Source organism: Heptranchias perlo, chromosome 6, assembly GCF_035084215.1.
Source record: "Heptranchias perlo isolate sHepPer1 chromosome 6, sHepPer1.hap1, whole genome shotgun sequence".
Classification (NCBI taxonomy): Eukaryota; Metazoa; Chordata; class Chondrichthyes; order Hexanchiformes; family Hexanchidae; genus Heptranchias; species Heptranchias perlo.
In genome coordinates this window covers 26,313,526-26,340,652 of record NC_090330.1, presented here as the reverse complement: position 1 = coordinate 26,340,652, position 27,127 = coordinate 26,313,526, and the positions used below count along the sequence as shown (strand labels likewise).

At 42.0% G+C, this 27,127-nt stretch overlaps 1 protein-coding gene across 1 annotated transcript in view; it reads left to right on the top strand.

The window, feature by feature from the left end:
- The window catches only part of LOC137323169 (relaxin receptor 2-like), a 125,632-nt gene that overhangs the window by 81,310 nt on the left and 17,195 nt on the right, over positions 1-27,127 (top strand). Inside the window, exons 15-17 of the mRNA XM_067986678.1 lie at positions 1,311-1,540; positions 4,365-4,775; positions 16,309-16,527. Coding sequence (XP_067842779.1) covers positions 1,311-1,540; positions 4,365-4,775; positions 16,309-16,527 — 860 coding nt within the window. The remainder of the gene's footprint in view (positions 1-1,310; positions 1,541-4,364; positions 4,776-16,308; positions 16,528-27,127) is intronic.

Sequence of the window (27,127 nt, the reverse complement as noted above, 5' to 3'; positions counted from 1 at the left end):
ATGCAGATCTGCACAATATATAATAAATTTAGTACATATGAGTAGTTCTGTGCACCACTCCAATCTCCACAGTCCAAATGCCTTCCAGACTCTCGCCTCTGAGTAAATCAACTATTGCTTCCTTGAATTGCATCCTATTGTTATATTCGGTGAGATCACCATGTTGTGCTTTCTTGTTATATGCAAGTTCAGCTTTCAACATGAGCAGTGTGGATCGAGACAGAAGTTGGGAATTTCCTCAGGCGTTCTCCCAATTGACCGCCATAACTTTTGGTGGAAGATTGGCGGAAACTCTGTTTATGCGTCTGTCTATGGTTTCCACCCATCTTCCTTCAAAATTACATTGGCTGATCAGGAGAACCTCCAAGGAAATAAGTTGAAAAACTTACTTCCATAGAATCATACAGCACAGTAGGAGGTCATTCTGCCCATCGTGCCTGTGCTGGCTCTTTGAAAGAACTATCCAATTAGTCCCACTCCACTGCTTTTTCCCATAGTGCTGCAATTTTTTCCTTTTCAAGTTTATATCCAGATCTACTCCTCTGAATAATTGATATGCTTTAAAGCCTTCAGTAGCTATGCTTGCTACCTCTTTTAGAATCATAGAATGGTTACAGCACAGAAGGAAGCTGTTCGCGCCGGCTCTTTGTAAGAGCAATCCAGTTAGTCCCATTCCCTCGCTCTTTCCCCGTAGCCCTGCAAATTTTTTCCTTTCAACTATTGATCCAATTCCTTTTGCATATTTAGAGCCTGTCATCTCCTACCAAAAATTTGGTCACGTTTCTCCATAACAAATTCTACTAGTACAAGAAGAGCATGTTCAGTAAAACAGACTTTTCTCAATTGGTGTTAGGTCATTGACCACAAAAGTTGTGTATTCCACAACTGCATTAGCAAACTTTTCCAAAACCAGTTAAGTGGTGATCAGCTGTTTGAGAAGTGTTAATGGATCATTATTACTGTGCGTCATGATTGACTATTAAATTTTTGTCACCATTATTGAAATGGCATTCACAATTTCAAAATTATGCAATTTTGTTTGGTTATTAACTAAGTTTAAAAATTGGGCATATCTTTTAAAAGAGGAAAAACTAGATATTGACCATTGTGATTGATGCTTTGCATGCCGGCAGGAGTAAAAAAAAAACAAATTTTAAACTATATAGATTTACTGTAGCTTCCACAGAAATTTTAATACCACTTCATAGTCTCAATTTACAATGCCTTTTCTGACAAGATGTGCAAAAATGTAGCAGCTAACAGTGGGCATACTTGTCACTGTAATGTTGTTTGTGCTATTTTTTTCACAGATATTTCAATAAATTTCAGTACTGTGCATATTCTCCTCATGTACGCAGCTGTAAACCAAATACAGATGGGATATCTTCCTTTGAAGACCTGCTAGCAAACATCATCCTTAGAGTATTTGTCTGGGTCATAGCTTGTCTCACCTGCTTCGGAAACCTTTTCGTCATTTTTATGAGGTCACTTATCAGAGCTGAAAACAAACTTCATGCTATGTCCATTAAAATTTTATGCTGTAAGCATCATTTCTTTTTGACGTTTTACCTGCCTTGCAAAAAAAAACAGCTGGTAAAGCTTTCACTCTTGCAGATCTGTCAAGTTATCCTGCCATCTGTCAATTAGTGACACTGGAAATTCCACAGTCATTCTGGCACACTTCTGTCACAACTCCAATGGAAGTGTGGTGGAAAGAGTCAAAAAAAGATTAGGACCTAGAAACACTAATATCCATGAGGCTTTGTAAAGGGTCGAACCTCTGTTCACCCACGTCAGAGGGGCACTGGGAGTTCCTGCATCCTTGGCCTTACAGGGACTTAGAATAACGCTTTGGAGGCTGGTAGGCCAAGTGCAAAGGGGAATACCGGCCATGTAAAGGATGCAAATGGGGACAATCATGGGGGTCCAGGCCAAGAAGTGGACTTCAAGGGTTAAGTTACGAGGAGAGATTACACAAATTGGGGTTGTATTCTCTAGAGTTTAGAAGGTTAAGGGGTGATCTGATCGAAGTTTATAAGGTATTAAAGGGAACAGATAGGGTGGATAGAGAGAAACTATTTCCGCTGGTTGGGGATTTTAGGAGTAGGGGGCACAGTCTAAAAATTAGAGCCAGACCTTTCAGGAGCGAGATTAGAAAACATTTCTACACACAAAGGTTTGTAGAAGTTTGGAACTCTCTTCCGCAAACGGCAATTGATACTAGCTCAATTGCTAAATTTAAATCTGAGATAGATAGCTTTTTGGCAACCAAAGGTATTAAGGGATATGGGCCAAAGGCAGGTATATGGAGTTAGATCATAGATCAGCAATGATCTTATCAAATGGCGGAGCAGGCACGAGGGGCTGAATGGCCTTCTCCTGTTCCTGTGTTCCTAGGCTGATAAGACAGAGGTCTCCTTTGCTCAGTCGTAAGCAAAATGAGTTTGGAAATGTCAATCCAATTCATAGTGAACTTGGTCCCACTTGCCAAAACTGCCATCAAACTGGCAGTCTTGCTCAAAGAAAGCACATGGATAGTCAATGTGGGAAACGGAACTGTCTCATTGGGAAATAAGGGCTGGTTTTCCAAAATTAGATGGAGAAACATATTGGGCCAAAAATTCTTACTTTTTTATCAAGATTAACAACTACTAATGAAATTATTTGATCATGTTTTGCAATGTGCAGTTTCTGGCAATGCAATCCATTAGCAGCAATAAAAAACTGCAGTCATGTTTTAACATTTCGCAAAGATTGAATTGATTGAATTTTTTGAGGAGGTAACAAGGAGGGTCAATGAGGGTAGTGCATTTGATGTAGTCTACATGGATTTTAGCAAGGCTTTTGACACGGTTCCACATGGCAGACTGGTCAAAAAAAGTACAAGTCCGTGAGATCCTAGGGAGAGTGGCAAGTTGGATCCAAAATTGGATCAGTGGCAGGAAGCAAAGGATAATGGTTGACTGGTGTTTTTGTGACTGGATGTTTCCAGTGGGGTTCCGCAGGGCTCAGTATTAGGTCCCTTGCTTTTTTGTGGTATATATTAATGATTTGGACTTAAATGTGGGGGGCATGATTAAGAAGTTTGCAGATGATACAAAAATTGGCTGTGTGGTTGATAGTGAGGAGGAAAGCTGAAGACTGCAGGAAGACATCAATGGACTGGTCAGGTAGGCAGAAAAGTGGCAATTGGAATTCAATCCAGAGAAATGTGAGGTAATGTATTTGGGGAGGGCAAACAAGGCAAGGGAATACACAATAAATGGGAGGATACTGAGATGTGTAGAGGAAGTGAGGGACATTGGAGTGCATGTCCACAGATCGCTGAAGGTAGAAGGACAGGTAGATAAGGTAGTTAAGAAGGCATATGGAATACTTTCCTTTATTAGCCAAGGCATAGAATATAAGAGCAGGGAGGTTGTGCTGGAACTGTATAAAACACTGCTTGAGTACTGCGTACAGTTCTGGTCACCACATTACAGGAAAGGTGTAATTGCACTAGAGAGGGTAGAGAGGAGATTTGAGGATGTTGCCAGGACTGGAGAATTTTAGCTATGAGGAAAGATTGGATAGGCAGGGGTTGTTTTCCTTGGAACAGAGGAGGCTGAGGGGTGATTTAATTGAGGTGTACAAAATTACGAGAGGTCTAGATAGAGTGGATTTAGCAGAGAGGAAAAGTTTTTTCACCCAGAGGGTGGTAGGGGTCTGGAACTCACTGCCTGAAAGGCTGGTAGAGGCAGAAATCCTCAACTCATTCTAAAAAGTACCTGGATGTGCACCTGAAGTGCCGTAACCTACATGGCTACGGACCAAGTGCTGGAAAGTGGGATTAGGCTGGGTGGCTTATTTTTGGCTGGCGCTGACACGATGGGCCGAATGGCTTCCTTCTGAGCCATAAATCTTCTATGATTCTATGAGAACAATCAATATTAATGTCAGGAAATCTGTTAATCTAGTCGTGGAGTGAGCAACTTTTGCAGAGAATGAATCGGTACTAACAGAGCAAATCTGGGTATGCCGCCTCCCACCTCATTACTATGGCAGCCCTTAGCCTGTGCCTATAGTAAGTGCAGTCATCTCCACCCCCTCATCAGGGGAAGCCCAATTAATCCTGGAGCAATTCAAAGAGGGCGGAGATCTAGCATCACCGGTCTCCAACCTTTTTGCTATGCTTTGTGCTCAGGGAGTAAGTGTTCTCCAAGCACAAAACCAGCCCAATATATCTAAAGGTCTTTTTATAGATAATGAAACTCTGTACAAGTCCTTTTTACCGAAGTTTACACTATTTGCAACTGTTGATATTGCTATGAAATACAAATACCTTGTATTAAAAAGATGTCTGTCTCTCCTTTTTTGTATACAAGGTGCTGATTGCCTGATGGGAGTATATCTGTTCTTTGTTGGAATTTTCGATGTCAAATATCGTGGAGAGTACAACAAACATGCACAGCTATGGATGGAAAGTGTCCAGTGTCGAATGATAGGATTTCTGGCTATGCTTTCTACTGAGGTCTCAGTTCTGTTATTGACTTACCTGAGTATGGAGAAGTATATTGTCATAGTCTTCCCATTCAATAATATCAAACCAGGAAAGCATCAGACTTTGATAGTACTCTTTGCCATTTGGCTTATTGGATTTATTATTGCTATAATTCCACTCTGTAATGAAGACACGTTTGGGAATTACTATGGAAGAAATGGAGTTTGTTTTCCTCTTCATGCAGACCAAATTGAAAAGGATGCTGCAAAAGGCTATTCTATTGGAATATTCCTTGGTATGAATTTATATTTTTATTAATGATTAATTTTGTTGTGGGGACAGGGCAAGTAGAAATATTACAGCAGGCAAAATGTTCGAGACACATGTAAAGCAAAGATTCTCAAACATGGCTGTGATAATAGTTGCAGCTGACAAATCCATTATTGGGGCAGCAAGCTATATATCACATTAGATAGTAAGCAGAGGTGAGGTACTCCTTCTTTGTCCTGCAAACAGTCTTTAAAGCTAGCACTTCAGTACAATACTGAGGGAATGCTGCTCTGTCGGAGCTGTCGTCTTTTGGATGAGGCATTAAACCAAAGGCCATGTCTGCCCTTTAAGGGGGACATAAGGGATATTGTGGCACTATTGGAAGAAGAGCAGGTGAGTTCTCTTGGTGTCCTGGTCAACTCAAACACCACCACCTAAAATGATTATCTAGTCATTTATCTCATTGGTGTTTGTGGGACCTTGATGTGCACAAATTGGCTTTCGTATTTGCCTACAGTACAACAGTGACTACACTTCACTGGGTGTGAAGCATTTTGGGATGTCCTGGGGACATGAAAGGACATAAATGAAAGTTCTTTCTTTCTTAACATATGAAAATATATGTGTCCTGAAATTACACTGGAATACAAGTATATAAAGCCTTAAAGTATTCATTTGAAATTTCTCTCCCCATTATTTTAGCAGAGACATTAACCCATTCAAAATAAGCTTTCATTAAATAGCAGATAGAAGAATTACAGATGAAAACATTAAAGCATTCGTACACTAATTGGTCATAGTTAACTTTGAATGTAAATTTAATTCCCTGATGGTTTTCAAATTCTGTCAAAATGGTATCCTGACTGTTTGTTTATGGTGTAAATTTCTAATAATATAGTTCGTAAAGGATAGTATCCCAATATTTCTGCATATCCAACTAGGAGACTCAAAGTTTGAAACTGGTTGTCATGTTTTAGCTTCCTGTAAAGGACAATTTCATCATGTTATCAAGGGAGGGAGAGAAAACTACAACTGAAAGGCTTCTTCCCAAATGGCCCAATCACCACTGTTCATGCTGGGTCAAACAAAGAGCAGTAATCACAACATCCACGGATATATTTGTGAGATGGATCATCCTGCATTCTTGATCAAAAACCCGCATTCTTGATCAAAAAAGATAATGGCCCCGATATTACCAGGGAGGCGGGATGGCAGCAGAGGTGGGGGTGGGGGCAACTGGGCGCGTGAGTAACCCACCCAGTAAAATCCGTCCGTTCCCCGTGCGATCGCGGGTAAGTTGAAGCCACTTACCGTGGCTTCCGGGTTTTCCGAAGCGGGCAGACTGCGCACCTGCATGTGTCAGCTGGAGGAGCCCTATTTAAAGGGGCACTCCTCCAATGCTGCTCCTGGAGCAAACAACCAAAATTATACAATGGAACAAACCAGGGGAAAGGCTGCTCCCAGATTTACTGATGCCTCACTCCAGGTCCTACTGGATGGGGTGAGGAGGAGGAGGGATATTTTCTACCCAGCGGACGGGAGGAAGTGGCCTGCCTCTGCCACCAAGAAGGCCTGGCTCGAGGTAGAAGAGGAGGTCACCAGCAGCAACAACGTCTTCCGTACATGGATCCAGTGCAGGAAGCGCTTCAATGACCTAACTAGGTCAGCCAAAGTGAGTACACTTACTCATTCTCCTACAGTCCGTCTTCCACATCACCGCCCCCCACCCCACAACTCCTTTTGCACTGCCAACATTGCTCTATCACGTCACTCCTCTCACCCACTCAAACCTCATCCTCAACTTACCTGCACTTACTCACCTCCCCAGTACTCATCCCGCCACTACCACTCAACCCAATCCTCATACAATGTCATGGCTCTGTCTCATACTCACCCTCTGATTCATCTCTTTCACGGTCAGCCTCACCCAAACCAATGCATTCAGCGGTTGACCACGTCACCATCCCTCACTCACGTGTCTGTACTTTCTCCCCTTATAGGAAAAGAGGGCCCAGAATGTATGGGAGAGGGCGAAGACCGGAGGGGGGCCGTAACATCTGGTCGTCCTCACAGACGCGGAGCAGGAGGCTCTGGAACTAAGCCGCACCCTCGAGTGCCTGTCCGTCTGGGACGCCGAGACTGCCACCCGACAAACGGCTAGTGACAGAACTTTAACATTCAGCACTCATAATAGCAAATGACGTTAACATGCCTTTCCATCTTCAGCACCTCAACATCTGTCATCATGCTAAATATTGCCTTCTGTTCTCTTACAGGGCCTTCAGCGATCGCCTTGACGGCAGAGGGCGATTCCTTAGAGGACCCGCCGGCCCCTGAGGGGGCACCATCACATCTGAGTGAGCCATCCACCAGAGCAGATACATACACCTCCGTGGGTCCCCATCCTCACTTACTTGGGGTCGCACATGGTGATTCACCACACACGTGAGCACGAGCAGACAGTGGTGGCAGGGGCAGCTGTGGAGAGTCTGCATCGGTGGGAGCACTCTGCTCCAGGCTCTGTTCAGCTGGACACAGATGCTGAACCCTGGGGGCCATCCATGAAAAGGAGAATGATCGAAGGGCAGCAAAACATTTGCAAGGTGCTGGAACAAGTGCCACGCACACTCTCCACAATCGCACAGAGGATGGAGGAGTCCAACTCCTGCCTGAGTGGAATGGTGGCACAGGTACAGGAGGGAATCTCTGAGATACTGTCACAGGGACGTGAGGGCACCTCTGAGATAGTGTCGCAGGTAAGTGCGGGAATGTCTGCGATGGAGGGAAGGTTAGCCTCCATGGAGCTTCAAGCACGGCTCACAAATGAGTCCATTCAGGCCCTGACAACGGCCCTTCGGACTCAGGGTGAGCAACATTCTGCCGCCTTAAACAGGCAGACAGATACACTAGCACTGGCCTTACAAGGCTTCACATGTCCTCCAAACTGTCGTTCAGCAGAGTGGTAGGAGTGGTGTGGGCCTGGCACAGGGGAGGGAAGATGGCAAAAGGGGACATGGAAGTGGGGACGCCACTCAAAGTGCCCCACGTCTCACCCGTTGCACCCCTCTCAACCAGTACCTGCAATGCTGCCTTCTCTCCAGGTGGCCGAGTCTGCCACTGCACAGGTGCAGGTGGAGCAGTCTTTGGAGGGTCCCTCACGGGCACCAAAACCCAGAGGGTGTAGGCCCAAAGCATCTAATTGGTCAGGGTATGAACAAGAGCAACCTGCCACTACCTCTGCTGCAGCCACAGGGGAGGCACCACATAGGAGTACTTGTAAGTGTAAGGCAAAAGGTTTTGTGAGCACAAAGGGGATGCACAAGGCTGTTTGACTGTTTGTCATGTTTTTTATTTATATTTGATTTTTGTTAATGGCACATTAAATATTATTATTGTCACCACTACTGCCACGTCTTGGCCATTCTTGACTGGCTTGTGTAATAAGTCTCTTTCATGAGGTTCACATGAACACCCACACTTGATGCCACCCATTGGGTCACTCTACAGTGGGTGGATGTGTAGTTGCATGATTCTTTTGTGCAGGGGGCGGGGGAGGGGGCTGGTGTAGCCGCTGCTCTATTCAGGTGGTGAGGACTGGACTTTTCACTCTGTCTGATGTTAGGAGAACCATTCACATATCAGTGACTCCCTGGCCTCACGAGCAGCCAGGTGAGCCGCTGTTCTGCCCATGGATTGCTCCTCCTCCTCAATATGGGTGGCAGATGTGGATGGGGCCTCCTCCAGCGGCACGCCTCTCTGTTGTGCCATGTTGTGCAGGGCACAACAGATGATTATAACGTGTCCCACTCTGGTCCGTATTGAAGCGCTCCCCCAGAACGATCAAGGCACCTAAAGTGCATCTTGAGCAGCCTTATAGCATGCTCAATTATAGACCTAGTAGCGAAGTGGCTGTCGTTATGTCGACACTGTTGCTCGGTGGTGGGGATTCGTCAGAGGTGTCGTGAGCCACATGAGCAAGGGGTATCCTTTGTCCCCGAGGAGCCAGCCCTTGCGGGTGTTCGGTGCGTGGAAGAGGGGCGGGATGTTGGACTCCCAGAGGATGAAGGAATCGTGGCAGCTGCTAGGATATCTGGCGCACACGTGAAGGAATCTCTTGCGGTGGTCACAGATGAGCTGAGTGTTGATGGACTGATAGCCCTTCCTGTTGATGAACAGTCCTGGCTCGTGTGGAGGTGCTTGTATTGCTATATGGGTCCAATCGATTACACCCTGCATCCGTGGGAAGCCAGCCACAGCATGGAATACCACTGCCCTCTCTGTATGACTGAGGTCATCCATGGGGAAGTTGATAAAGTGCGAGGCCCTGTGAAACAAGCTGTCGGTGACCTGCCTTATGCACTTGCGTGCAGACGACTGAGAGACCCCGACGATGTCCCTGGTGGCACCCTGGAACGATCCAGAGGTGAAGAAGCTGGGAGCAGTGGTGACTTTGACAACGACAGGTAAGAAGATGATGCTCGGGCCAGCCGGGAGCAGCTCGGCATGAAGGAGGATGCAGATATCTGCGACTACCTGGCGACTGACTCTCAGCCTCCGTATGTACTGCTCCTCAGAGAGGTCCAGGAAGCTGAGCCTCGGTCTGTAGACCCTAGGGCGAGGGTAGTGCTTCCTGTGACGTCGCTCTCTCTGTTGTTGCCCTCCATGCTGTTGTGCAGGTGCCTGTGGCGCATCACTGTGTTGTGGAGTTCCACGTGGCGGAGGTGGACGGCGTACCTGGCGAGGCTGGTGATTTTGCTTGTCCTCAGATGAAGTGATGAATGCAGCTATGGCGCCCCTTATCCTGATGGTGTGAATTTGAGGGTGTCCACAAAGTAGGTAAATGTGTTTGCACAGCAGAGTTTAGGGTACAAATTAAGAATTTTGAGTGGAAAGACAAATATGTTGCAGCCAAAACTTTGTCTGAAGTGACAGAGTCCTGCTGCAATAAATGAGGTTTTCACCCCACCTGTCAAATAATCCTTTGCCTCTCCCACTGGCTGCTAGCTGAAACACGTCTGCTCCAACAGGGAGTGTTTCCCACAGCACAGGAAACATGCTGAGGATCCTTCAAAATTGCACCCCTGCTAAAATCTGTCAAGTGCCTCAACTATCTACCTAACTATCTAAAGCAGCATCCCGCTGGCTTTAATTGCCGGTGGGAGTGCCGCATTCAGGAGCTGCACACGCACCCGAACGCGTCACTGGGGAACCCGGAAGTCAGCGGCATGGAGCCAGGCTCCGAACCTGCTCCGGGATTCCGCCATTTTAGGAGCCCCCCGCCCCCAACGCACCCATCTGAAAATCGGCCCCAATGTGTGTGAGGGGGAGAGGGGGAGCTGGGGAGAGAGATGAAAATGTGCAAACAACAATAGATTTCTTGTCACAGATTTGCCTATTTGTCAGGTTCAGGCCTCACTCTAGAAATTGATCACGTAACCTAAACTGACACTTTAGTGTAACACTGCATCATCAGACGTGCTGTCTTTCAGATAAGACATTAAACTGAGACCCGTCTGCCTGTTGAGTTGGAAGTTAAAGAGCATTACATTTACTCCTCAACTAAATTGGCTGCCACATTTGCCAACAAAGTAACAGTAAGTTCACTTCAAAAAGTAATTTGTTTGATGTGCTTTGAGATATTCCTCAGAGACATGATAAGTCACTATGTAAATGCATGTTTTTTTCAAGTCTTTCATTGTTGTACATTTTTCAGTTAAGATCAGCCACTATTAGTAAGAAAGATTTGTCAGTTGGTAAAGAAATATTCTGAATCCTATAGTGATCCAAGATAGCATATTAAAATGACAATAATTACAATACTGTCTTAACAGTTGAATTTTTTTACCTTTTATTGAGAGTTTAATGAATAGCATGTACCTTTTTAATGTAGCCAAGTAATGACCATTTCTATCATCTTATTTCTACCATCTTATCTATAGTAAACAGTTCTGCTAAAGTGCTCATTTTACCTCATGTTTGCATTTCAACACCTGCTCTCCATTCATAAAGAAATACAAAATATTTTTTAATGCTACACAACATTTAGCAAAATACTGTAAATTTTGCTTTTGTGATTACGTTGACAAAGATCAAACATTTTTGCCTAGCCTTATTTTGGCAGTGGTTTCTTTAATTCAGTCACATTACATAAGGATTTGAAATTCAGCTGCATTCAGATTCATGTCCCCAGCCTTAATTGATAAAAATTTTATAAAGACAATTTGGTTGTCTCCTCGGTTGTTGGCTTGGGAAAAGGAGCCAAGTCATACATTCAAACACAAAAAAATGTGATTTGTTCATGTATGCTTATGACTGGAAGCTCATTTTCAATTTAACTATGAACATACAAAAATGATGGACAGGAAAAGATCAGCTGGTCCATTAAACCTGTCCCAAATAGTCATGTTGCAAATAAGCATCATGGCCCCCAATGCTCCCCACCCACCAGCAGCCATGTAATTTGCTGGGAGATACAAAAAAAAAGTTTTAAAAAACCCTAGGCCAATTCAGGGGAAAATAGAATTGAGAAAGTTCTCTGACTCCCAAAAACGACCAAAACGAGTTCCAGGCGACCACGACGTGCATCACCCAACATCCCATTACCTTTTGTATGCAGTGATATCAGCCCCAGTCAGGAGCTCGTCCAGCTCCCTTTTGAACACAGTGAATCCACACTCATTGCATGAGCTGGCAACTTGTTTCAGATGACCCTCTGTGAAAAGAAAAACCTCCTGATATCTAACTTAGTTCTATGCTTATGTAACTTATATGCACGTCCCCTTGTTCTCCCTAACCTATCTAATTCAAATAGTCCTCATTATTTTATATACCTCAATCAAACCTCCCCACATTCTACACTTTTCTAGAGTAAAAAGATCCAGCTCTCTAAGCCAATCGTGATAACTAAGAATTTTTAAATTAGGTGCCACTCCTCTGAACCTTCTCCAAAGTTTCTATGCCACCGGTTATTTGAATAACTGTTAACCGATGGTTATTTAAATTCATGAAGCTCCAGCAACTGTTTTGGGGTTATTAATTAGCATGTGCTATCCAAATGCAAGAGAGTCAACAAATCAAGCCAGTTAGTTCCTGTATTTGGTAAGAATACACACTTTATAAAATACAATTTGATATTTGAGCTTCTGAAACATTTTATTACTTTCTTTATTTTGAGGAATTAGTCTCATGTCTACTGCAAATGTATATTACTGTTATTTATTCAATTGTTCATCTATTATACAAAAAATGTTTTTGGTAAATAAGCCAGAATCAAAATCTGTTGATGGCAATTTTCAAAGAGGAGTAGAATCCTGCTGAAGCACAGAATATTAAAAACTTATCTAGATATCAGAGCCAGTGAAGATTCCGGCGAGGCCATAGGGAACTAACTGGATGATTTTAACTTTTGGCCGATCAACTGGTGAAGCATGCCAGCAGCCCGCCCATTCCGGTAGGAGAGACCAGAAGCCATTTTGAGACTTGGGCCTCATTTAAACGGTGTCAGTAAGCTGCTCGCCCCAAATGGACATTCTAATGCAGCTATTTTGTGGGGCCAGGAGGAGCAGGTGGGCTCCCACCTTGAATTTCAGGTGAGTAGACTCATTTTTCTGTGTACGATGAGATTACATCTACATTTTGGGGTAGATTAATGTCTTCACTGCTGAGGTGATAATCTGGCAAAATGGATTGCACATCTTTTACAGAATCAACCAGATTCTCATTCCATAAAGGGAGAGTGATTTGCTTTGCTAGTTTACTGCCCAGGTAGTGAAGACAAAAATGTACCCTATCGATTTTGGTGCAATTCTGTTGAAGATTGATTGACTGATTGAAGAAAACTTTGTAAGTCAAAATAATTGGAGCAGATATTTGCATTTTATTAAAAATTGGGCTGGCTGAGTGCTTTAGAAAACTAGTATACCTAGTCTGGTGTAGCTCCAGGCAAATCTATACCTCTGCCCTCCACATTTTTTTTATATATACATAAATATGCACACAGTATGATGCATCATGTAACAAGGAGTTTTCTGGCAGTTTTATCTGATTTATACAAAATAAGCTGCACTGTTCCTTCTCAGACCTTACAGCTAAAGAAGGGACATTGGTATGACACTGAAATGCTATGACCATACATTCTTTAATGGGTTTAGTCAGCAGGTCTTTCACATTGAAATTAACTTAAAGGGACGTGATTTTTTAAAGAAAATCTTCCTAAAGCTTTGAATCAGACCTATGGTGCTGATTATTTGCATTAGTGTGTGGTTTTATAGTAGAGCAATTAAAAAGAAAAAGCTTGTTTGTGGTATCACGCGTCATAAATTGGCCGTGGGCATGCATAAAATCTAATTGTATGTTGCTAAATCACTCCTATTACATTGCCAAAATAAGCAATTGACTGAATTAGTTCAATAATAGCATCCATAGAGTAATGAGAATTATTTTGGTACTCCATTTGCACGCACACCAAACTCCAGTTCCAAGCCATGTTATTACAGGAAGTGTTATCTAATTGAGGTGTTTAAGATGATTAAAGGATTTGATAGGTTAGATAGAAAGAAATTATTTCCTCTGGTGGAGGAGTCTAGAACAAGGAGGCATGACCTTACAATTAAAGTTAGGTCATTCAGGGGTGATTTTAGAAAGTACTTCTTCACACAATGGGTAGCGGAAATCTGGAACTCTCTTCCCCCAAAAAGCTGTTGAAACTAGGTTAATTGAAAATTTCAAAACTGAGGTTGATAGATTTTTGTTAGGCAAGGGTATTAAGGGTTACAGAACCAAGACGGGTAGATAAAATTAAGATACAGATCAGCCATGATCTAATTGAATGGCACAACAGGCTTGAGGGGCTGAATGACCTACTCCTGTTCCTATGTTATGTGTCGGTTAGGTGCTTCCCCATCTATCCATATCTTATTAAAAATCTTAGAGTTGTGGACATTTGCAGTCTCTGTCATATTTGTGTGTCAACTTTCCCCCCACCCCCCATGATAATTCCAATGTCCACATTTAATGTGGGTTTTGACTATGTAAACTAATTATTCTGATTGCACAACCTGGCCACTAGGCTCCAATATATCACTCAACATGCTTTCTGAAAATATTTTCATTATCGTCTTTCTCAGTATCTGAATTTCTAATAGAAGAATTTGCATTTTTATACCATCTTTCAGGACATCCCAAAGTGCATTACAGCCAATGAAGTACTTTTGAAGTGTAGTCACTGCTGTTTTGTAGGGAACCACGACAGCCAATTTGCACACAGCAAGGAACCACAAACAGCGATAATACAAATGACCAGATAATCTCTCTTCAGTGGTGCTGGATGAGGGATCGATTTTGGTCAGGACACCGGGAAAACTCCTCTGCTCAACTTTGAATAATGCCATGGGATCTTTTATGTCCACCTGAAAGGGCAGTTGGGGCCTTGGTTTAATGTCTCATCTGAAAGATGAGTTTAAAATAAGGGTTCAAATTTTGAAACATAAAAAATAAAAATGACATTTCACAATAACATGATTAAATTTATGCATTTAATTGTTTTGTGACTTTTAATACATTCATTAATGTTTTTACTTGAAGGCCTCAGCTTCTCCCAAAAGTCTGGGCTTGGAGTTTATATTTTTGCCCTAACCTGTGCCTCTATGAGATGAGTTTGGATTGTGAAATCTGAGCATGTGAAGTGCACCTAATTTCCCAGGATGCTTCAATACCATAGTCAGTTCTGCTGATGGAATAATTTTCTTTAGCTTCTGGAACTTTCTGCCCAGTAGCTTTTCTTCAAATGATTTTGAAAAACAAGACAAATCTGAAAAGCTTAATTGAGGTAAAATTATTATTTAAAAAGGCTATGTCTGTGTGAGAAACTGAGGAGAAAAATGAGTCTACTAATTACATACCTGTTGTATCTTTTATTTTCTGTTTGACAAACTTCAGAAAAGGTACTAAGCTGAGAGAAATTGGTGAGACAGAATGTGTGTTCAAGCTCATGTTCAATTTTCAACAAAAAAAAATAGTTGAATTTTGAAGCCAACTAATTATCTCTACCTGATTTTGTTGAGCGTTAGAAAAATGCTAACAGTTTATACATGTGACAGAAGTTTTAATTTCCAACATATGAGACGGTAAGAATGTCAGACAGACACAAAGCGAGAGAAAGCCAGCAGACAGTTAGTTCATTTTCTCATTCTAATTTTATTTTAAAGTTGAATTCTCAAAGAAAGCAAATCTCTGAGGGAAACAGATAGGAAAAGAGGGTAGAATGGGGAAGGGAAAGAGAGAGAGAGAGATGCAAGAAAGGAGGTTGAGACAGACAAGTATTTTTTTAAATAATTGAATTTTGAAAGCAAACAAAACCGTTTAGGGAAACAGGAAGGAGTGCTAGGAGGGGCAGGGGAGGAGGATAACTGGTTAAGGGTGATGGCCCTCTGGTCTCACCACCACTGTTTGTAGGAGTGGAATGGAGAGAGAATAGTTGGGTTAAAGCTGAGATGAATGGATAGTGAATCAAGGAGATAGAGTGGTTGAGTGTGTCATTCTTAAATGAAGATGTAGGGGTAGTGAAGGGTGGCTGGAAGATATGGGGATAATGAGATGGTGAAGGGGTAGAGGATGTGATGAGATGGAGTAGAGTTGCACAAGCAATTGGGGAAGGGGATGAGAAGGGAGCCTATGAGAACCATATTTTCCCCCAACACCGTCACCCCCAAATTCAATGATGGCTTCTTCCACCACTTACCACCCCCCCCCCACCACCCCCCCACCCCGCTCAAAAAGAAAGCAGACAAGAATAGAGACAGAAGCAAAAAGAAGTTAAAGAGAAAGAAGCATGAGAACACACAAGAGACAATAGCAGAAGATGAGAGACAGAAGCAGAAAAGGAGATAGAGAGAACAGCAACATGAAGACATTTGAGACAGGTAAAAGTGACAATATTCACTAAGTTGTCATGTGCAAAACCATAAGAGATCAATTAGTAATACATTTTTAAAAATCATACATCTACATGCACTTTGTCAACTTTTTTTCATTATAAATCCCTGTGTCCTTATAATGGAAATTGTCTATGTAACCTCCTGCCATACCACCATCAGCAGGAGGGTAGATTCACTGTGTGACAAGCTTAAATAGACAGTTTCCTTTATAAGTGTGGAGATTGGAGTTTATAGTGTGAATATAAAGTAACAGAATATATGACTTTAAAATGGGGACTGAATTATCCCTGTACACCCTGGTCCAATTATACCCAGCCTCTAAAACCACTTCACCTAAAAACTATCCTTGATCTTGATTCCTCATTAAAAACTACCCTTGGTCTTGATTCCTCATGTGTAACACTACAGGTGATCAAGTAGTAGACAGAAACTCACTGCTTCTGTGATCCTGTGCGATATATCCTAGTTGCTAGCCGTAGCAGTAACATGAGCAAGGGCCTGGGAATAGATCATCTGTTTATATCTTGTATGCATAGGGAGCAAAAGATAGGAGAAAAAATAAAATATCATCATTATTTCCTTAGATACCAACTTATGCAGCATTTCCTTTTTCTTTTCTGATAGGTTTGAATCTGATTGCCTTCATCATAATTGTCTTCTCTTACTCCAGCATGTTTTATTCTATTCACAAAACTGGAATCCAGACACCAGAAATGAAAAAACACATTCGAAGTGAAGTTGCAGTCGCTTACAGATTTTTCTTCATAGTGCTTTCTGATGCCCTCTGCTGGATCCCAATTTTTCTCTTAAAAGTTCTTTCATTGATTCAGGTGGAGATTCCAGGTATCTTGTACTGCTGTTACTGTTGCTTTCCCTTAAAGAGGCACAATGTTTTGTTTGTTACAGAAAGATGGGTTCAGTGTAATCTTGATCACATATGTATTCATTTTTCTGCATTTGCCTACCTATATTTCTGGTTAATGACTGGTTTTATTCCTGGAAGCTGACTTGTGTATATATATAATTCCATCTGCACATTGCAACTTTCAGTGTTTCAGGTTTTCAAGAAGGGAAAAAAAACTATAGGTTTCAATGGGGCTTTTTAAAGAAAAAAGGTGAATTAGGTTAGGTAGAAACAAGTTTAAAAATAAAAAAAGACAATGGAGGGGAAAAAGGACAAGCCGTATTAGAGCATTTTTCTCTGAAAAACTTAAAAATGTTTTGCAACATTTACCTTAGGTGTATGTGGTTAATATTGCAGCAATAAAGCTGCTCCTGATACTTGAGTAATTTTATTACTAATATACTGTTTGTTTCAGAACATGCACGAGATGAAAATTTATAAAATCAGCTGGCTTATTTCTCTGGGCCTGCAGATGGTTAAGGATTAACTGAAAATCCTCAGCGTTTAACACACCAGTAAACAATTGATCAATGGACTGAAACACCAACTGAGACAACTTTTGGGGCAGATCTGAGGAACAGCTGCATTTCTGATATTAAGCTTTTTATGAGCTTTAAGTCACATTTAGATCATGGTTTAACACCACTGACAGTTATAGGTCAATACATTTGTCAGATTTTATGCATAGTGGGAAGAGTACAATGAATATTTAGACCATACTGTTGCTGATATATCAAAAACTCCATACCCTCACCATCAATTCCATCCCCCTCCCAGATTGTCCCAGACTGTGCATCCACAGCATTCTATTCGACCCTGCTCGGAGCTTCTGACCCCATATACTTTCAATCACAAAGACTACTTTACCTCTATCTCCATAATATCGCCCACCTCTGCCCCTACCTCACCTGCTCCTGAAAGTCTTATCCATGCCTTTGTCACTGCCAGGCTGAACGACTCCTGTCTAGCCTTCATCCTCAAACTCTAAACTTCAGCTCATCTAAACCTCTCTTGCCTGTATGCTATCCTGCACCAAGTCCTACTCACCATCACTATGACCTTCATTGGCTTCTGGTCCCCAACACATCCAATTTAGAATTCTCATCTTCATATTTAAATCCCTTCATAGCCTTATCCTCCCTATCTTTGTAAACCCTTGAATCTCGCTCTCTCTAAGAATTCTCAGTTCCTCCGACTCTTCCGCAGAACCAGATTAAGAATTCTTGGGGCCCCAAGAACATTTGGGGCTGCTCAGCACCTCTTCTCCCCCTCCTCCACAACCCCTGTCTGATCCATTAAAATAAAACATAGTAAAATTCATGAAGGAATAGGCCTGTAAAATGTTCACACATTGCATTAATAAAGCAAATCATATCACAAGATACTACACTTAAATTAAACTGTTCAATTTTACCAGTGGTCCCATATTTGCATGGGGCTCCTGGCAGGGCATCATATTTGGCAACACACCCTGTAGATCTGTATATTAATCCATCCCTGCTCTTGTGCATTCCCCGCCTCCCTTTGCCCCATCATTGGTGGCTATGCCATCAGCCATCTAGGCTCCACTCTCTTGAATACCCTCCATCTCCCTCACCTCCTTTAAGACCCTCCTTAAAACCACTTCTTTAATCAAGCTTTTGGTCACCTCTCCTAATAGCTCCTCCTTTGGCTCAGTGTCCACTTTTTTCTGATTAAGCCGGAGGTTGAGTGGCATTACAAGAACATAAATCTCGTCATTAAAAGGGTCTGTACGTCATTAAGTGCCAGCGCTAACTTTCTGCAGCAAGTTTAATTTATTTTAACAGCGCAAATGCAGCAGTTTCTTGAAACTCAAGGGGTGGTTGATGGTGAGCTCTCGTTTTCACGAGGCTATCAGCGGAGCAGCACAAATCATCCAGCAATTTGTGCCAATTCACAATTCACCTCATATCTCTTCCTCGTCATAAATTGTTGGGTTATTTACACTCCTGTTATTTTCCCAGCAAATTCTGGATCTACAAATATCCCCATTTAAAATGGAACAGGGTTATATATTTAAATCACAAATGTTTACAGTGCAGAAGGAGGTCATTCGGCTTGTCATGTCTGTGCGGGCTCTTTGCTAAGGCATTCCAAAACTAATCCCCACTGCCATGCTTTCTCTCCATTGCCCTGTGTCTTCCTCTGCTTCAAATGTTTATCTGCTTTTCTCTTGAAATGCAATAGTCTCTGCCTCAACTATGTGGCAAAACATTCCATGCTCCAAGATCTCTGCGTAAAGAAATTGCTCCCAACTTTTTTTCTCACTCAATGACAACTTTAAATGCAGGACCCATCATTACTGACTCCCCAACCAGAGGAAATAGCCTTTCCCGACACCTGGAAGACAACACCATTTAGAACTCTGTTATGGCTTCAAAAACACTTGTCTTTGGAATCACAGCAACTCCTGATGTGTCTGTCTTCCTACCTGTATGGAGCACTCATCTGCTGCTGGGTGTTCTGCATGTTACTCTTTGTTCTTCCATTGCTCACTGCTGCTGATTCAAATTAATTGCAATGCCTTTGTCCATGACCACATTATGCAGAATGTAACATACATTCACTATTTTTACCCACCTTCATTGGAGCATATTGTAATGCACAGTGAATGATCTAGGCACCTAAAGAGTTGCTTGAGCATTCCAAATGTTTCCTCAGTAAGAACACTTAAGTCACATACGTGAATCACCATCATCACTAGACTTAAAAGCTAACCCTGCCTTTTAATCTGACACTGCGAGTTGTTGCATCAGTATGCCTGTGGGTGCCTGGAAACTTTGACCTACTTATTGAATACAGTGGTAACTGCCATAGGAAAGGTTGCATTGAAAGCTAATTGCATTTAGTTGGAAAATCACAGGCAGTTCATGCCCAAATATATGATATGCCTTGTCAGTGGACAAGGCTCCCCTCTAAGGGTGCAGAATCAGAAAATTACATCGCAGATATCACAACTACCATTATGAGTCTGAGCATCATCAGACCAGAGTCATAGTGGAAAGCGGAAAAGGATAAATAGGGCAGTGGATAAGGCTTTAAACGAGCAAGACTGGGGGGCGGGGGGGGAATGACTCTTATAGCAATAACAAAAGTCTAACGATAAAAGAAACAGGGGGAGATGAGTGTAAAAGTCAGACCAGGGTAAGGAAGAAAGATAACAAACGGTCAAGGAACAAATATAGTTATTAGACAGAAATATAAAAAGACTGTTAAAAATAAAGTAAAAGGAACGATTAAAGACAAATTAAACTGCCTGTACAGGAATGTACACGGCATCCAAAGAGAAATTACAAAATTAAAATATCAAAGAATATAAAAAGAAATAGTGAAGTGTTTTACAGACACAAATAACAAAAGAAAAATCAGGGTAGGAACACTAAGGGATTCACATGATAAACTCACAGGTAAAGACAACAAAATGGCAGAAATATTAAATAATGACCTTGCCTCACTATTTACCAGGGAGATTAACATGGTGGGCATGACACTAGAAGAAGAAATCAAAAAAGACAGACAATTAAGATAGAAAGGAGGGAGATAATTGATAAACTAATTAAACTTAGGGAGGATAAAACCCCTGGTCTGGATGGATTGATCAGCGCATATTAAAAGAAGTTAGGGAAGACATAACAGAGGCATTATTACATATATGTAAAAATTCATTAGAAAAGGGAATAGTATCAGAGGACTGGCAGACAGCTAATGTGATTCCTATATTTAAAAAAAGGGAGATAGAACAAGTCCAGGGAACTATTGACCAATTAGCTTAATGTCGGTGGTAGGAAAGATAATGGAATCTGTACTTAAAAGATGTAATAGAAAACATCTAGAAACCGAAAATATAATAAAGAATAGTCAGCATGGATTTCAAAAGGGAAGGTCATGCTTGACCAACCTTATTGTATTCTTTGAAGAAGCAACAAAGGATAGCCAAGGGTAACACAGTAGATGTAATATATTTGGATTCTCAAAAGGCCTTTGATAAGGGACCACATAGTAGACCCATGACTAAGGTTAGAGCAATGTGGAGTCAGGGGACAAGTAACAGAATGGACAACAAGCTGGCTACAAAACAGAAAGTGGGGTTAAAGGTAGTTACTCAGACTGGCAAAAAGATGGGAAATGGTGTTCCAAAAGAATTGGGGCTGGAACCACTTTAGTTCACCATTTGCATAAATGATTTTGACCTGGAATCACAAGTACAATTTCAAAATTTGCAGAGAACACCAAATTGGGGGCATAGTTAATAACAGAGAGGTTACAGGACAGAAGGAGGCCATTCGGCCCTTCGAGCCCATGCCAGCTCGATGCAAGAGCAATCCAGCTCGTCCTGCTCCCCAGCCCTATCCCCGGAGCCCTGCAAATTTTCTCTTTTCAAGTATTTATCCAGTTCCCTTTTGAAAGCCACTATTGAATCTGCCTCCACCATTCCCCCTGGCAGTGCATTCCAGATCCAAACCACTCACTGTGTAAAAAAGTTTTTCCTCATGTTATCTTTGGTTCTTTTGCCAATCACCTTAAATCTATGTCCTCTGGTTCTTGACCCTTCCACCAATGAGAACAGTTTCTCTCTATCTATTCTGTCGAGACCCTTCATGATTTTAAATACCTCGATCAAATCTCCTCTCAACTTTCTCTGTTCCAAGGAGAACAACCCCAGCTTCTCCAGTCTATCCACGTAACTAAAGTCCCTCATCCCTGGAATCATTCTAGTAAATCTTTTCTGCACCCTCTCTAAGGCCTTCACATCTTTGCTAATATGCAGTGCCTAGAACTGGACACAGTGGTGGATGAACCAATGTTTTATAAAAGGTTCATCATGACTTCCTTGCTTTTCTACTCTATGCCCCTATTTACAAAGCCCAGGGTTGTGTATGCTCTTTTTAAACCACTTTCTCAACCTGCCCTGCCACCCTCAAAGGTTTGTGCATATCTAACCCCAGATCTCTGTTCCTGTACTCCTTTTATAATTGTGCCCTCTAGTTTATATTGCCTCTCCTCATTCTTCCTACTGAAATGTATCACTTCGCATTTTCTTGCGTTAAATTTCATTTGCCACGTGTCCGCCCATTCCACCAGCCTGTCTATATCCTTTTGAAGTCTATCACTATCCTCCTCATTGTTCACTACCTTTCCAAGTTTTGTGTCATCTGCAAATTCTGAAATTGTGCCCTGTACACCCAAGTCCAAGTCATTAATATAAGAACATAAGAACATAAGAAATAGGAGCAGGAGTAGGCCAATCGGCCCTTCGAGCCTGCTTCGCCATTTAATAAGATCATGGCTGATCTGATCCTAACCTCAAATCTAAATTCATGTCCAATTTCCTGCCTGCTCCCCGTAACGCCTAATTCCCTTTACTTCTAGGAAACTGTCTATTTCTGTTTTAAATTTATTCAATGATGTAGCTTCCACAGCTTCCTGGGGCAGCAAATTCCACCGACCTACCACCCTCTGAGTGAAGAAGTTTCCCCTCATCTCAGTTTTGAAGGAGCAGCCCCTTATTCTAAGATTATGCCCCCTAGTTCTAGTTTCACCCATCCTTGGGAACATCCTCACTGCATCCACCCGATCAAGCCCCTTCACAATCTTATATGTTTCAATAAGATCGCCTCTCATTCTTCTGAACTCCAATGAGTAGAGTCCCAATCTACTCAACCTCTCCTCATATGTCCGCCCCCTCATCCCCGGGATTAACCGAGTGAACCTTCTTTGTACTGCCTCGAGAGCAAGTATGTCTTTTCTTAAGTATGGACACCAAAACTGTATGCAGTATTCCAGTTGCGGTCTCACCAATACCTTATATAACTGCAGCAATACCTCCCTGTTTTTATATTATATCCCCCTAGCAATAAACGCCAACATTCCGTTGGTCTTCTTGATCACCTGCTGCATCTGCATACTAACTTTTTGATTTTCTTGCACTAGGACCCCCAGATCCCTTTGTACTGCAGTACTTTCCAGTCTCTTGCCATCAAGATAATAACTTGCTCTCTGATTTTTCCTGCCAAAGTGCATAACCTCACATTTTCCAATATTGTATTGCATCTGCCAAATCTCCGCCCACTCACCCAGCCTGTCTACATCCCCTTGTATGTTTTTTATGTCCTCCTCACTCTCTACTTTCCCTCCCATCTTTGTATCATCTGCAAACTTTGATATGTTACACTCGCTCCCCATCTCCAAATCGTTAATATAGATTGTAAAGAGTTGGGGACCCAGCACCGACCCCTGCGGAACACCACTGGCTACTGGTCTATGTGGCACGTTGTCGAATGCTTTCTGGAAGTCCAAATACACTACGTCCACTGGTTCCCCTTTATCCACCCTGTACGTTATGTCCTCAAAGAACTCAAGCAAATTTGTCAGGCACGACTTCCCCTTCGTAAAGCCATGCTGACTTTGTCCTATTAAATTATGTTTATCCAAATGTTCTGCTACTGTCTCCTGAATAATAGACTCCAAAATTTTACCCACCACAGATGTTAGGCTAACTGGTCCATAATTTCCAGCCTTCTGCCTACTACCCTTTTTAAATAAGGGTGTTACATTAGTAATTATTACCAAAGCATCCACAATCCCCACTGCCACTTCCCTCAAGACCCTAGGATGTAAGCCATCAGGTCCAGGGGATTTATCTGCCTTGAGTCCCATTAATTTACTAAGTACCAATTCCTTAGTGATTTTAATCAAATTTAGCTCCTCCCCCCCCTAGAGCCCCCTGTTTGTCCAGTGTTGGGATATTCTTAGTGTCCTCTACCGTAAAGACTGAAACAAAATATTTGTTCAGCATTTTTGCCATCGCTATGTTTCCCACCATTAATTTCCCGGTCTCATCCTCTAAAGGACCTACGTTTGCCTTAGCCACCCTTTTACTTTTTATATAACTATAGATTCTCTTGCTATCTGTTTTTATATTTTTTGCTAATTTATTTTCATAATCTATCTTCCCTTAATCAATCCTTTAGTTACTTTTTGCTGTCTTTTGAAGACTTCCCAATCTTCTATCCTCCCACTAAGTTTGGCTACCATATATGTCCTTGCTTTTAGTCGGATACTATCCTTAATTTCTTTACTTAGCCACGGTTGGCTTCATTTCTTTTACACCCTTTTTTCCTCAGTGGAATATATTTGTTTTGAAAGTTGTAAAATAACTCCTTAAATGAACACCGCTGCTCATGTACCGTCTTACCCTTTAATCTATTTTCCCAGTCCACTTTGATCAATTCTGCTCTCATACCATCATAGTCTCCTTTATTCAAGCTCAGTACGCTTGTTTGAGAACCAACCTTCTCACCCTCTAATTGGATATGGAATGTAACCATGTTATGGTCACTCATTCCAAGGGGATCCTTAACTAGGACATTATTAATTAATATATATTAAGAAAAGCAGTGGTCCTAGTACCAACCCCTGGGGAACACCACTGTATACCTCCCTCCAATCCAAAAAATAACCAGTCACCACTACTCTCTGCTTCCTGTAACATAACCAATTTTGTATCCATGCTGCTACTGCCCCCTTTACTCCATGGGCTTCAGTCTTGATGATAAGCCTATTATGCGGCACTTCATCAAACGCCTTTTGAAAGTTCATATGCACCACACCAACTGCATTGCCCTCATCGACCCTCTCTTACTTCATCAAAAAACTCTTATCAAGTCAGTTAAACATGATTTTCCTTTAACAAATCCATGCTGGCTTTCCCTAATCAATCCACAAGTGACAGCTAATTCTGTGCCAGATTAGCGTTTCTAAAAGTTTCCCCACAACTGAGGTGAAACTGACTGGCCTGTAGTTGCTGGATTTATCCTTACACCTTTTTTTGAACAAGGGTGTAACATTTGCAATTCTCTGGTCCTCTGGCACCACCCCCGTATCTAAGGATGTTTGGAAGATTCTGGCCAGTACCTCCGCAATTTCCACCCTTACTTCCCTCAGCAACCTAGGATGCATCCCATCCAGACCGGGTGACTTATCTACTTTAAGTACAGCTAGCCTTTCTAGTACCTCCTCTTTATCAATTATTAGCCCATCCCGTTTCTCAACTACATCTTCATTTACTGAGACTCTGGCAGCACCTTCTTCCTTGGTAAAGACAAATGCAAAGTACTCATTTGGTACCTTGGCTATGCCTTCTGCCTCCATGAATAGATCTTTTTGGTCCCTGATCGGCTGCACTCCTCCTCTTACCACCCGCCTGTAGAAAACTTTTGGATTCCCTTATGTTGGCCGCCAGTCTATTCTCATACTCTTTGCCCCTCTTATTTCCTTTTTCACTTCCCCTCTGAACTTTTTATATTCAGCCTGGTTCTCACTTGTGTTATCAATCTGACATCTGTCATATGTCCCTTTTTTCTGCTTCATCTTACTAGAACCATAGAACCATAGAAAAGATACAGCACAGAAGGGGGCCATTCGGCCCATCGTGTCCGTGCCGGCTCAAAGAACAACCAGGTGCCCATTCTAATCCCACTTTCCATTCTACTCTATCCCTTTTGTCATCCAGGGAGCTCTGGCTTTAATTGCCCGACCTTTCTCCCTCGTGGGAATGCACCTAGACCGTACCTGAACCATCTACTCCTTAAAGGGTGCCCATTATTCAATTACAGTTTTGCTTACCAATCTTTAATTCCAATTCACCCAGGCTGGATCAGTTCTCATCCCACTGAAATTGGCCCTCTTCCAATTAAGTATTTTTACTTTAGAGTGGTCCATGTCCTTTTCCATAGCTATTCTAAACCTTACGATACTAATGACGATCCGGATTCTTTCCCCTCAGTCTGGTTCAGTAAAATCTGAAGTCGAGTACATTTTAAAGTTCATCACAACTTTAATAGCAGGGTTCTTAGTCTGCAGCATTGATTTGGACTCCTGATAGAGTCCCTCTATGCTGGCAGAGCAAGAACAAAAACATACAGAAATCCACACGTTTTTATACAAATCAATCGGGTTGGAACATACTTAACGAGGGTCAACACCAATCATAAGCCGGGCATAGGTTGCCATGCGAGGTTACATTATTTCCGGCCAATCATAAATCGTCCATGTGCTGATCATGTTGCTGTTAGACATCAAAGGGGATACTTCCTCACCTTCCAACTTGGAATGTTCTTCCCTGTCCCTTCTGTTCCTTATCTCCCAACCTGGAATGTCTTTCAACTTTGGCTAAGCTCGTTACCTATATTGATCTGCCATAAACATGGAGACATTCAGACCAGTCCTTGAATCACATCAAAGACTCTACATTGATAAGACCATGCAAACCTGCTGACTACGCAAACATATGGCCCAGCAGGAAGCCAGGCCACCTGTACCAATCTCAGTTACTAACTAATTAACCCTTTCTAACCATTTTGCATTCTGCTTCTTTGCCACGTAGGCATCTTAATATTTTACTGAAAACTGACCACGTAGGGATTCTCATTCCCCCCTTTTATCATTTCATGATAACCAATTATTACGGTGCTCACTGGTTCTGCAGGTTCTGCAGCGCAGCAACATTTAAGTAAGCAATAAACTATAAGAATTATAACAATGAATATAACTAGCCCTTGAACTAGAGAAGTCCCAATAGAACACAGACATGTTTCATCAATACGCCTTTGTATCTTATCTGTTCTCAGGAACAGACTCCTTCTAAACATCTCTCAAGTAAGCTGCGAATGTCCTTGGTCAGCTAAACCTATTCATGTTAATTTGAAAAGGCTAACATAGTCAAATATCCTATGGTGCTTTATATTTTGTTTCCAGCCTAACTAGACTGAATGGTACCTTTCAGACCATTTTACACCTGTGAATTGGTGCCCTCCCCATTATATCCCTTAATCCAAATTCTCCCTACAATATCCCGTTAGATGCTGTACCTCATCTTAACCAGGTTCCCTTCGTGTTGGCCACCAGTCCGGGTGGAAGAGAGGCAGAGCATCTGATAATCCTATCAAACTATAATTGTCTTCCCTTTTACATGCACCTTACCCCAGCGGGTGCTACTCCCAGTACCATTAAGATGTGTTCTTAGTTGAAACCACAGAGACAATGGGGACATTCTCACCCAGGCTCTGTTTTACTATCTTTGCCAAACCCTTCATCCTCTGCTTACATTTATTACATGCAATGAAAATCAAGAAGCACATTACAACAAACTGCACTACGACTAATACATATGAAATTAATCTAATCCAAAGATGGATCTGTATATTCAGTCCCAAATTCCAGAGGTCATTTCACCAGGTGGTGACTTTAATTTGGTCAATGTCATGCTTAATGTTGTTATTGTCCTGTTGTAGGTTATAATAAACCTTCTGGGAGAGGCGTATCTCCATTCGCAATACTTTCAAGTATTTAGGCAACAGGGGTGTCAGATACCCAAATGTGTCCTGATATGCTTTTAAGTCCTTTCTGACATTCTCAGAAACTTGTACGGTGGTGAGGTTATGCCGGTGTATCTCTACCAGTTCCTCGGGTCCAATCCGAACCAGGACTTCAGAAATGGAGTAGAATTCTGGACTTAAA